This window comes from Populus alba, chromosome 5 (genome assembly GCF_005239225.2).
Source record: "Populus alba chromosome 5, ASM523922v2, whole genome shotgun sequence".
Taxonomy (NCBI): domain Eukaryota; kingdom Viridiplantae; phylum Streptophyta; class Magnoliopsida; order Malpighiales; family Salicaceae; genus Populus; species Populus alba.
The window spans coordinates 10,011,134-10,023,949 of NC_133288.1; the positions used below are offsets into that span (position 1 = coordinate 10,011,134).

At 29.2% G+C, this 12,816-nt stretch overlaps 1 protein-coding gene across 2 annotated transcripts; it reads right to left on the reverse strand.

Moving 5' to 3' along the window:
* Positions 1–7,875: 7,875 nt before the first annotated feature.
* LOC118030019 (uncharacterized) lies at positions 7,876–10,177 on the reverse strand. 2 transcript variants are annotated; one of them, XM_035034043.2, is made up of 4 exons: positions 9,193–10,164; positions 8,508–8,597; positions 8,353–8,420; positions 7,876–8,150 (listed from the first exon to the last, which is right to left on the reverse strand). In XM_035034043.2, exons 1-4 carry the CDS (start codon positions 9,847–9,849, stop codon positions 8,015–8,017), a joined length of 951 nt encoding a protein of 316 aa, XP_034889934.1. In that variant the 5' UTR covers positions 9,850–10,164; the 3' UTR covers positions 7,876–8,014. The 2 variants fall into 2 exon arrangements, with proteins under 2 accessions (XP_034889934.1, XP_034889935.1); XM_035034044.2 differs by having other exon boundaries at positions 8,080–8,150; positions 8,518–8,597; positions 9,193–10,177.
* Between the last annotated feature and the right edge of the window lie 2,639 nt (positions 10,178–12,816).

Below are 12,816 nucleotides of genomic sequence, written 5' to 3' on the forward strand. Positions count from 1 at the left end.
ATTTTCTTGGTGTTTATAAAGTGTAAAGTTGGAAAGTTAAAATTAGACCTAAAAAGCACCCAAAATTTTAAAGGGAAGATGTCCTATACAAAGTAGGCTTTGGGCTTAAACCCATACTCATACACATACCTATTGGTTTGTCCAGTCCATGAAAAGAAGAATATGGTCAATTTTTCTAAATCTCTTTCAAAAATACACGAATAATTTTTTAAGCTTAAAAGTTACTTCATTTAAATCAAGATACATTTGTGTTTAACTGTGGTTTATTATGGGTGATCAAAGTTGTTAGCGGGAGAAGTCCATGAGCTTTTGTTTCGTAAAATCCTATATAAAAAAGGGCTGAAAAAGAGTGTTTGAGGTTGGTTAATTCTATTGTTTTGACAAATTTTGATACTTTTCTTCATCTTATTTCCTAACATTGTTTTCTGGTTTTAAACCTTTATTTTTCTCTAAAACTTTCTCATAATCTAGAGTTTAGGTTTAGTTCTTGTAGATGAATTATTGAGCAATATTTTTGTGGTTTGTTTGACCTTGTTTCTCCAAAACAAGGTAATGTTGTTGGAATCTTGAGAGATTTATTGAGAACAAGTCATAAAACGTCAAGTGAAAAACAATAAAATTTTAAAGATATATCATTGATCATTGACAATTACAAATCTTAATCAATTTTAAAATGTTTTAACAAATAAGTACTATTTTGGTTTTTATTTAATCTTTATACATTAAAATGCATGATAGGATTGTAATTATTTATAAACTAAAACATATTTTCTACACATCTAATTTTATTTGCTAATTTTGGACAATAATACATTCACCTAGCTAATTATGGCCATGTTTGTTTCCCGGAAAGTAGTTTCCGGGAAACCATTTTCAAAAATTTTCTGTGTTTGTTTGTCATTAGAAAAGTTGGTCGATGGAAAACACTTTCCGGTCAACGGAAAACACTTTCCAGTCAAAGAAAAATTTGACTTGGTTTTCAGGAAAGTGTTTTCCCTTTAGATGTGTTTGTTTTCCGGAAAGTGGTTTCCAGGAAATCACTTTCCAAACTTTCTTGTGTTTGTTTGCTAGTAGGAAAGTTGGTCAATGGAAAACACTTTCCAGTAAAAGAAAAATTTGGCTTGGTTTTCAAGAAAGTGTTTTCCTGAAAAATTTGAAGGGAAAACACTTTTCGGAAGTTGTGAAAAATTTAGAAATGTCATTATTTGCTGATTATATTAAATTTAATCCTCAAACTTTTGATTGGTATATATATTTTGTTTTGAATATTTATTTTTCAATTTCATCTCTTAAAATTTTATTTTTAGATTAACTTTGGTCCTTATTTTTATAATTGCTATTTGCTTTTTCCTTATCATATTTTTATTGAAATTTTTTATCTATCAAATTTAGTCCTCATTCTTTTGATTGTTACTTATTTTATTTGAAATAATTTATGAAATGTTGATTATTATTATTTTAATTTCTTCATCTTTCATTTTTTTTTAATTTTTTAGATTTGATCTCTATTATTTTGATTATTATTTATTTTATTTGAGATAATTTATGAAATTATATATATTTTTCAATTTCATTCTCATTCAAATTTTTAATTTGTAAGATTTGTTCCTCATTATTTTAATAAACTTGAAAAAAATAAAATATTAATAAGTTATTTTCCAGTTTATTTTTCATGACATAATCAAACACTGGAAAGTGTTTTCCAACTCATTTTTCCATTACACTACCAAACATCAGAAAATACTTTCTTGGAATTCACTTTTTCTAAAATTACTTTATTCAGAATTTATTTTTTTAAAAAAAATTACTTTCCAGCAAATAATGGAGCCTATATATTCTCAGTTACAAAAAATATTGTACCGAGAGGTATGGCCTTTTCCTACCAGAATCAAGAAAAGCAAATCTAGTTTTGGATTTATGGGCTCCTTCAAGTCACATCACAAACTGCACGCTTGTGGAATGCATGTGTAGTTTGCAGACTACAATGGTGGTATCCAACATTTGCAATTCCATGCACCTCTCAAATTTCATTGATCATATTTTAATTATCGTGGCATGAATTTACAATTGTTTTTAAAAAATCCCTCCTCATTGAAGTCTGTTACCATAGGGAAAATCACTTGATTTCTGACAAATAAAAAGCCATCAAATAATTTGAATTCATATATACGTATGGCTAGTTATTAAAATCAAATTGTATAACTATTGCTTGAAGTTTCCAAATATAAATGTAATATTTGATATAATCTTATTCAAACATATAAATACATATTTTTTATTACTGATAGTAGATTAGGAAATGATGTTTTTTTAGAAAAATAAATACTTAAAAAAAAAAAGTTAAACCGAAGAGAATAACAATTAATATATAGATTTAACGAAAATAAATTTCTTCTCTTATATGAATTTTATTACTTAGACAAAATCTATTTGGAGAACGGCCTACATGATTGATGAGAGAGAGAGAGAGAGAGAGACAGCATATATAAAAACCAAGTTGTATTTATCATAATTAAAATATGTAAAATTATATTTGATAAAGTTAATTGCATTAAAAGTAGCATAAGTAATCACATTAAGAATTAAATTATTAGAATAATTATATAAATTATATACACATTATGTTTCAAATTGTTTTATAATTAAATTAAAAGATTTATAAATAATCAAATGATTAAAATCAGACCATTTTCCAATGGAAAGTAGACAATTAAACCAATTATACGAGTCTTTCATTAATGATTAACTTTACAACTTTTTTCAGTGTTAAATAAGTATTGTACAATTAATGTTCAAAGTTGTGTATATAAATCTGTACAAAAGGAAATTACTTATTCTAAAATGCTCAAGAAATCCTCAACATTAATATTCAAAGTATCATTATAAGATATGGATCGACCCTCGCAACGTGGGGCCGGCGGCGACTAGCAATATGAAGCCTATCTCGTTGCTTGAACAATCAAATGGCACCTCACCAATCCTTGTCCTTGAAGTACAAGTTGAGAGACTGGCTTATTCTTATTTACCTCTCTTCTCAAAACTTATCAATGAATTCTTAGCTTATAGAACAAGTCTAGGGTTTAATTTATGAGATGGTCGGTAAAGCCGTGATGGAAGCTAACAACTTTAAATAAAAACGAATGGATCCACAAACCAATATTAAAGACATGATGTGATGGCTTTGAGTCAAGGAATTGTTTATTTTTGCCATTCCAATTGTGTTTGGATACATTTTAAACATACATATGACTTAAAAAGAAATTAAAATAGTTTTTTTTAGTTTTTTTTTATTATTTTAACGTGCTAATGATAAAAAAAATAAATAAAATTAATTTATTTTTAAGTAATACCAAACACACAATTAACTACTCTTTTTAGAACCTATTTTTTTATTATGGTAACAATTATTTTTTAAAATAATTTTTCGCTTGGAAATACATCAAAATAATATTTTTTTTATTTTTAAAATTTTATTTTTAACATTACCACATTAAAATGATCTAAAAATACCCTTAAATTATAATTTTTTAAAAATAATTATTTACAAAAACATTTTTAGAATACAAAATAAAAATAAACGTGCCACCGAATGGATCAAAAATGGTTTGCCCCATTCATCACAAATACGAGGCAATGCCATTCAAATAACAAGCCCAAAGTTTGATGGGCCACTAGTCCCATCCGCAGCACTCCATACCCGGATAGAATTTATCTCTCTTTGGGCTCAGGTGCTATTAAGATGGGCCCAACTGGTCCTCCATTACAAACCAACCAAAGAGAAGTCAAATTCCAATGCCCGAACTTGTCTTTTTGTTCACCTGCAATCTGTATAGATGGCACTTGACACGAACGTTGGACCAATATAATGATGTTGAAAAATGCTTATGCTTATAGAGTATATCCCATATAATACCATTATTTCTCTATTACTAATGGAAGAACATACCAGGGTGGGTGTTTGTGGATATAATTGAGTTAGGTTTTGAGCTCATAATTATATTTAATTTAATTTTTAATATTTTATGGAGTTGGGATGAAATTTTTATAAATATATTCATGAGTTGAGTTTATATTGCAATTGAACTTGGTTATAACTAAGATCGATTAAAAATAGTAGAATCAATTATAAAAATAAACAAAACAAATAACAATAAATTAAATTTGTTGTTTTATGATATATAAATTGAGCTAGATTAACCAGGTTTAAAAAATTATAACCCATCATTTAATTTGTGATGTATATTTTTTAGATTTATGACCCACTATTATTTATAATATTAATATTATATAATTTTAACAATGGAGTTGAGTCAAATAATATAAACTTTTCAAATGAATTAATATTTTTAGTATTCCCAACCACAAATCATTATTGGCTATTATCCTAAATAATTTCTCATAAACTAGGTTAAATAGTGCTTTTCTATATGTCCCCCTTTTCATGTAAGTTGTGATGTTTGAAGGGTGTAAAAATTCAAGTAAACACCAAGTAAGGAGGAGTTAATTCGAGACAATTTTTCTTCGTTTTTTAACAACACCTAAAATCATCATCTTCTTCAATATATTCTGCCATATACAATACATATTCTTTAAGGATATATTTCTTATATATAGTTTAATTAGTTTAAACATGAAAGAGCACTCAAATCTTGAGATTTTTGTTTTACATGTGTTCATAAGCTTTCAACGCACCACTTCTTTATCAACTTCACAACTCAATTGTCCTTCATCGAAAGGTCCAAAGTAGGGTTTATTTCATACCCCATCATAAGGGTACTCTCTTAACTTTTCTTCGAGGGGAGTTTTATGAACTACTACAATAAGCGCCTGCAATGACAAAAAAATAAATAAATAAAAATAATAAATCAATGGCCATGAGTCATTCAACAAACCACTCAATTGGAAAAGGTAATTAGAAGCACTATCATGCTAATGTATTTTTATTTTGTGGTTGCAAAGTATTTTTTAAAAAAGGTTAATTTTTTAATTTTAAATATTTTAAAATTATTTTAATATACTGATTTTAAAATAAATTAAAAAATATTATCTTAATATATTTTTAAAGTAAAAATATACTTTAAAAAATAATTGTAACATTTACTACAATACTAAATAAGATCATGATCTATAAAATTGCTATATATAAAAGTTCGTGTTTATACATTTTTAACATCGAGAAATTTCATCATGCAATTGAATTGAAACAATTCAAATCACATCAGATTAATTAGATGTAAACATTTAAAATTTATAAATTTAAAAAACTAAGTAATCAATCAAACGATTCAAATTTTAAAATTTTTTTAAAAAACTGATTGATTGAGTTTTCTCTTGACCACCACATAACAAATCCTCGCTATGATAATTGGCATCCATCATATAAAAAAAAGGGGGTTAGATTTGACATAAAAGCAACAAAAGTCATGGACGTGGCCCATTACTTAGAATTTGTGCACTATATATTATAATGGGAGATGGTTTCCATCATCATTAATTCCAAGCTTCTAATCACATTTCTCATCAATTTATTCCCTTTCACTTGATAGTTAGTTTGACCCAAAGGGGAGGTTATATGTGGATTCTTGGGTGCCCTTGTTCCTCAATGGTTCATGAACTTGCCCGCCCTCATATTCCTTTTCTTTCTCTTTTTTCTTCCTCATAAATCAATCACATCGATCCAATTCTTTCATTTTCCCTCTTTATTTTCTTGTCACCGTTTTCTCCTTCACACGAAGTGCGATTTTCGTTTTTTTCCACTGTTTTTTATTCTTATAGCGTTACAAATAAATTTTTTAAAAATAAAAACTATTATCTTAATAAATTATAAATAAAAACTATTTTGAAAAATCAACCATTAACGCCGTATATAAACGATATTTATAAATCAATGCCAGTCTTATTATTAGAAATTCAAAATAGTAAAATTAGCATTTAGGTTGAAAAAGACTCTTGCAAAGTGGAAAGTGGAGGAGACCTCTCATTTGTCTGTTTCCGCATCGGCTCATTTACGGTTGACGTGGCTTCTGTAAGAAAAAAAGCGTCGGGATCCTTTTCTAGGACACGATGGATGATGCTTAAATTAATATCTCTTCTGTCATACAAGAATATTAGCTAAGAATTCCACATAGAATTAATGCTCTAGTTAAGGTTTTGTTGTCTGGAAAATCAAACTTTCTTATATATAGAGTTAGTTAATTATACGTAAAAAAAAAAAAAAAATCTTTTACAGCAATATAATTCAGTCGGTGTTTGATATAGCAGTAATAGTTATTTATTAATATTTTTTTAAAAAAAATCTTTTACAGCATGCAGTCTTTCAATCGCAGTAAAATGCATGCTTACAATTTTATATACGTATTTTAAATGCTTAATAATTACTTACAACATGCTTGCTGGAACTCGAATCTAATTAACCTTACAAGAGGGAGGGGAGGTATAAAATGGTTTTAAGAAATTGTGAGGGGAGCTGTTGGTTTTGCATCGTTTTTTTTTTTTTTTTCCATTAAGGAAATCAGATTTTTTTTTTCCCAAGAGAAAGATTATATATAGTGGCATTTCCTAGAGAAAGCAATTGATTCCTAGATTAAAATGGATAGAGTTATAGTCATACCAATTGACTATCCTTCCCTGTAATACATGTGATTCTTATTGGGAAAAAAAGATAAGATTTGATAGCTAATTTATAAGAATAACTACAAGAATAAAGCTAAAGAACAAGAAAAAAGAATAAGAGAAATGATGTTTTTTATTAAGAGTTTTCTCAAAAAATATATCTTTTTAGCAATTCTCTATACTTGTATATTATGTTTATGATTATAAACCTATTTATAGACCTTGATTCCTAAAATAATCAAAGAATTAAACTATTTAAATGAAATTATAATGTAATAAAAAATTTAACATTCTATGGGTAATTTGTATTTACATCACTTGAAACAACTGTGTGATGGCCTTTTTAAATGAAATTATTTGTGCTTTAAGACCTTTCTCTTTTAATTTATCTCACCATGCTGGGTGCATCATAACGCCATGCAATCTGAAGATTTTCATCTCAAACAAAGATTGTAGTGCAGCGAGGAGAATAATTGTGGAAGGCAGAGGGCATACCATCTAAGAAAAATACTGCCATTGAGTTTTTTCCTTGGATCATAATGTCTGAGGCATCCAGAACTTGTTGCTTTATATCAACCATCTGCTTCCAGTGGAGGGCTATGATTATGCTCTTAACCCCTCCACCCATGATAGCCATATTCAATGTTGGTTTTAGAATGCGATGGAACTACTGTCAGATTGTCAGCTTATGAAGTTTATTTATGTGTTTAGTGATGGTGAAAGAGTTCTTCATGAATTGTTTTCTTAAAGTTAGCAGATTTTTTACTGGCTCGTTTCAGGTTCTCCCAGTGAACATAAAGGACCTTGCTGGCAGTGTTGCAACATTGGCTCGCGTCCTGGCTTGTAACAATGACTGCAAACTTGCTCATGACTTGGAGCAGTGCAGGTCTCCCTCTCCCTATGCCTCTCTCTCTCTCTCTCGCATAGTGTGTGAGTACATGTGTGTGGCACACAATTATTATTCTAATTTCTAGCCAATGAATCCACTGCTCTGTCAACAGGGACCTTCACTATTTACAAGTTGGTCAGTGCTTTCACTGTCATTTTTGTGTCTCTGGGTCCCTGAAACCAAAGGAAGAACTCTAGAAGAAATACAATCGTCGTTTAGATGGAAGTGATTGCTCAACCATATGTGAGCTGGTTTGATTTTATTTGTGAAAATTGATTGAAATGTACATGTATTTTTTCCTTCTTTTTTTTTTTTTTTCCTTTTCCAGTGTTCATTTGTTCTGTTAAAAGTAAAAAAACGAAATAAACAAAGGAGAAAAGGAAGTAAAATTTCATTAAAATGCATTTAACAATTTTCCTTACAGTAGACGTAACGTACTGAACACCAACAAGTAGACAAGTAGTACAAAGTGCAGTAAATATGAAGGCAAAATGAAAGATATTTGTTGTCTTGTCACTTCTGCACTCCATTTTCAAGCAACGAAGTAAGAAATCGCTTGAGACATCTATTATAGACACAGGGACGTTCCAGGTGAACTAAGTGGCCTGCCTTCTGTATGCCCTGAAACGTTGCCGTCTCGCCTAGTTGCCTGCAATCACAAAACAAATCCATCAGTATATATGCTGCACTTTTAGTTGCCTTTGCACTCTTTCTTTTGCTTGTGTTTTGACGATTGTCCTCCAATTTGCATGTGTTCGTGTCTGTATCAGCTAATCACCATATACGTTCAGTATGATTCATTGATTTGCGGTTAATATCTACCAAGTAGTTACATATGTTGCAAGGCATACCCTTTCATGTTCTGTGCGAGCCCCAGATTGAAGATCTGGTCGTTCTCCCCCCATAAGAGATGTATCTTCTGCAACATTTAATTATGGCAGTGATCATGTTAAACATATGCATTAGGAGCAATAAACATGATCGAGGAATTAAGTACTGAAATTACCTGTACAAACCTAGGGATTGTGGGGTCTTTATTGTTGATGACTAACCCCTCTAGAAGTTCAGCTCTCTCTTTTCTGTTAGTGAACATCACCTGTAAGTCTTCAGTTAGTGCTTGTTAGCTAAAAAGTCACTGCTACTAATCAGAGCAACCAAATTGTAGGGAGAAAACAGTGCACGGAAGGCTGAATGTGCGAGTGTTAATTATTTTTAGCAAGCCGAAACACTCTAGTTTGGAAGCCAAAATGGTTTTGAGACACAGAGAAAAGCTGAGAAATTGAAGGGATAAGGTAACTTTAGTGATTTGGCCTCACAATTAAGGAAATCACGTTAAGATTCTTATAGTTTCCTAATTAAAGTATATGTGAAAATTCTACAGCAATCGTGGGCAACACAAGAAAAAAAAAATCTGCCGAAGCATTAAAAAAGAAAGTGCAAGGTAAATTCGTGTGTCTAGTGGCCTGCAACTTGCAATCTCTACCTCCCGTCTTGTTTCGGTCCTCTGTGTGTGGGTGTGTGTGCATGCATGCATACATGATTGGAGTCCTGCAAAAGCTCGCTAGCAAAATTGTTTATTAAAATAAAGACTTTCGGTCCAATAATTATATGTAACGAGTGCCAAAAAGAAAAAATAATAGTAATGGAGAGAAAATCCAATCAAGTCCCGTAGAAGATGCAGATTAACAAACCTCAAGGTAGTCTTTGTGAAGCCTATTTGGGAACCAAAGCTTCTTGTAAGTAGCAATAGAAAGTAGTGTTTTAAGACCTTTAACAGAATTAGGCAGCAAAAGCTCCGAGGAGGACTTGTACCCAAGTTCACTTAGAGCTGCTTCACTGATCGAGTCAGTCAATGCCAGGATTGAACCAGATATGACCATGGCCTGAACCAGGTCAGGATACAGCTCAGCCATCTTAAACGCCACCATGCCACCATAGCTAAACCCCACTACAATACACTTCTCTATTCCGAACTTCTTTAGACCTTTCACCAATGTTTCAGCCTGAAACGCTGGCGAACGGTCTGTTTTATCAGTGATTGAGCTACCGAAGAACAGAAGGTCAGGGATATAAACTGAATACTTTTTGGTCAAGGCACCAACTTGGAATTGCCAAGTGACGATACCCTCAGCTGCAAAGCCATGGACTAGAACTATTACAGGTTTGTTTGGTTTGGTTAAGGTTGGGTTCTTGTTCTTTTCACCTTTCCGAGGTTTCTTGATCGTTTCATTTGGAACCCAGAAGTTCATGACGGTGCCAGGCTCGATCTCTACTCGGTGAGGTTGCACTCCTGCCATTTTCATCAGGCCATGCAATAATGGCGTCTGTGCTGCCACAAGGTTCACCATCTTTCTATGTGTGTGACTCTGTGTTCTCTCTCTTTCTGTTGCAAGGTTTGAGCAACGAATGAGAACCAGATGAGGGTTTTAAGCTACCATGGAAAGATGGTTGCTATCTGCTGTCATTAAAGTGGTGATGTTAATTTGACAGAGAACCATCAGGGCAGATGGGCGAAGGCCCCATATCCTATGATCTGGTGGTCTGACAATGCTAATCGTGTTGCTGCAAATTTCTTGCCCGAAACCGAAATCTGTGTTTCAAATTTACTTATATTTTGAACTTCGTGTACAAACAACAGTTTTTTGATTTTGATCACCAGCACTGCCTACTCTTCACCTCATGTAATTTAAACTGTTGAGTGAGGCTAAAAAGCTTACACGTACTTACAGCTATTTTATCTTGTATTTGATTTCATAATTAAATAGAATAGAAATAGTAAGATTGAAGCTCCTTAGATATTATAAAATTATCAAAACATAATAACTTAATAAATATTAAATAAAACTCTAAAAATAGTTTTATATTACTTAAAGCTCTAACACCATTATAGAATCAAACTACTAGAGGGAACACCACATTTATGTCATCATAACCAACAAAATAAAGATGGTGAGAATGATAATGACAGTGCAATAACAACATTCCATCCACTCATTTAAACACAATTAAATTCATAGGATTTAAAATTTGTTTTGTAGAATAATTGTGATTATTTTTTAAATAATTTTTTGTATGAAAATATATGTTAATTATATTTTTTATTTTTAAAAAATTATTTTTGACATCAGTACATCAAAATGATTTAAAAATACTAAAAACATATTAATTTAAAGTTAAAAAAAATAAAAAAAATTTCAAATTTTTTTAAAAATACTTTTAAAACACAGAAATAAACAGTTAATATGCCAAAATTACAAGTGTTCAAGCACTAAAATAAATGTTTTAAAAAAATTATATATTGAATGATCTTACCTATTTGAGAGTGTGGTTGTGCTTGATTTTTAAAATGTTTTTCACTTAAAATTTATCAAAATAATATTTTTTTTATTTTTTAAAAATTATTTTTGAAATCAACACTTCAAAATGATAAAAAAAATATATTAATTTGAAAAAAAAATAAATTAAATTAAATTAAAAATTATTAAAAAATATTTTTAAAATATAACAAAAAAAATATTAATTTAAAAAAAAAATTAAATTAAATTAAAAAAAATTAAAAAAAATTTTTAAAATATAAAACCAAAACGGGATAAGCAATTCATTCATGTTGTTAGGTATCAGACGCTGTCTATAACCAACTGACTGATTGATACATCAATGGAAGATCATGAAGCACGATCTTGCAAAATATCAATTGGCCCCTGCAATGCAATGAACATCTAACAAGACGGTGGGGTGGTTTTATAACTATAAATTTAAAATACCAGTTGGCGAAAGACAAGTATTTGTCAAAGAGATAAGACAGCTAAAAACGAAGTACTTCGTGATCCGATATTTGAGAGGTTCCTCTAAAAGAATTTTATTAAGTTAAAAAAATTAAATAAAATATTATAAATAAAATAATTAAGGAATTGAAAAGTTATTGGTAATATTTGAGAGATTTTTGAAATTTTTTTATTAAATTAAAATTTTAAATAAAATATTACAGATAAAATTACCGATAAAACACTTAAAAATATTAATATTTAATTATTCATCAATAAAATTATCATTAAAATATCCCAATTAAAAAATCAAAATCTCTCATTAGACACATCTCTTCTTCTTCTCTCTTACTCTTTTGTAAAAAACAATAAGGTCTCTCTTTTTTTTTCTCTTCCCTCTTGAACTCTTTCTCTTCTCTTCTATTCTCTTCTTGTGTCCTTTTCTTTTATTTTCTTTCCTCTTATCAATTTTATTTTTTAATTAATATATTTTATGAATTTTTTTTTTCATTTCAGCTTTACTCATAATTAAATTAAGGCGAGATTTTTACCTTTTTTCTTCTCTTTTTTTTTTTTTGTTTTTTCCTTTCATTATACTTGTTATTTTATTTTCTAGTTCTAAATAATTGTATGAATATTATTGAATGAGTTTTTTTTTTCCTATGAAATCTTTTTTTGCATTTTAGTTGGATTTTATTTTTAATTTTATTGTTCAATTTCAATTAAACTAATTTATTTATTGTTGGAAGATGGGTTCTTGATTAGGTTTTGGAGGTTAGGTGGAAATGTTGTTTTAGTTAATTTATTGCATGTTGTTGTTGTTTATTTTTTTTGTGTTATTTATTTGTTGTAAATTTATTTGAGTTGATTTTCTTCTTCTTCTTTTCCAAGTAACTTAGCTTCTAAGTATTATTGTATTGATTTATATTATTTTATTTTATTTTAATTATTATCTCCATTTGTTAAATAATTTTTTAAATAATATAATTTTAAATAATTATTGATGATATTATCGATGTATTAAGTTCATCAGTATATTCCAGAGAGTTAAAAAATAATTACTGTAAATGCCTTTATGTCATTGTTTAATCACTGATAGAAAGTACATACAATATTTTTGTCTGTTATATGAAAAAATTCATGAGAAAAATACCTACAAAATAAAACGGATAAAATATTTTTAGCGTGCTTTTATTATCAGTAAATCCATCGGTAATTTTATTATTGATGAACTCACTTATGAGTTAAAAAATACATACAAGAATTTTACTGATAAAGCATAATTTTTGTATGTGAAACCATCGGTAAATTCATTGTCGATGAAATGAGAATATAAATACCAACAAAAAATTCCATCAATAAATTTAAAATTTCTGATAGCAAGTGATCATTAATATTCTGGGAAAAAAAATGTTTAGGGCCAATTACAGTGTTTTAGGTTTTCACATTTGGTCACCAAAGGCTCACAATTTTAATGACTATTTATATTACAAGCCTTACTAAAAAAAAAGTTAGTTAATGAGCCATTATATTATAGGATTAGGAGTAACT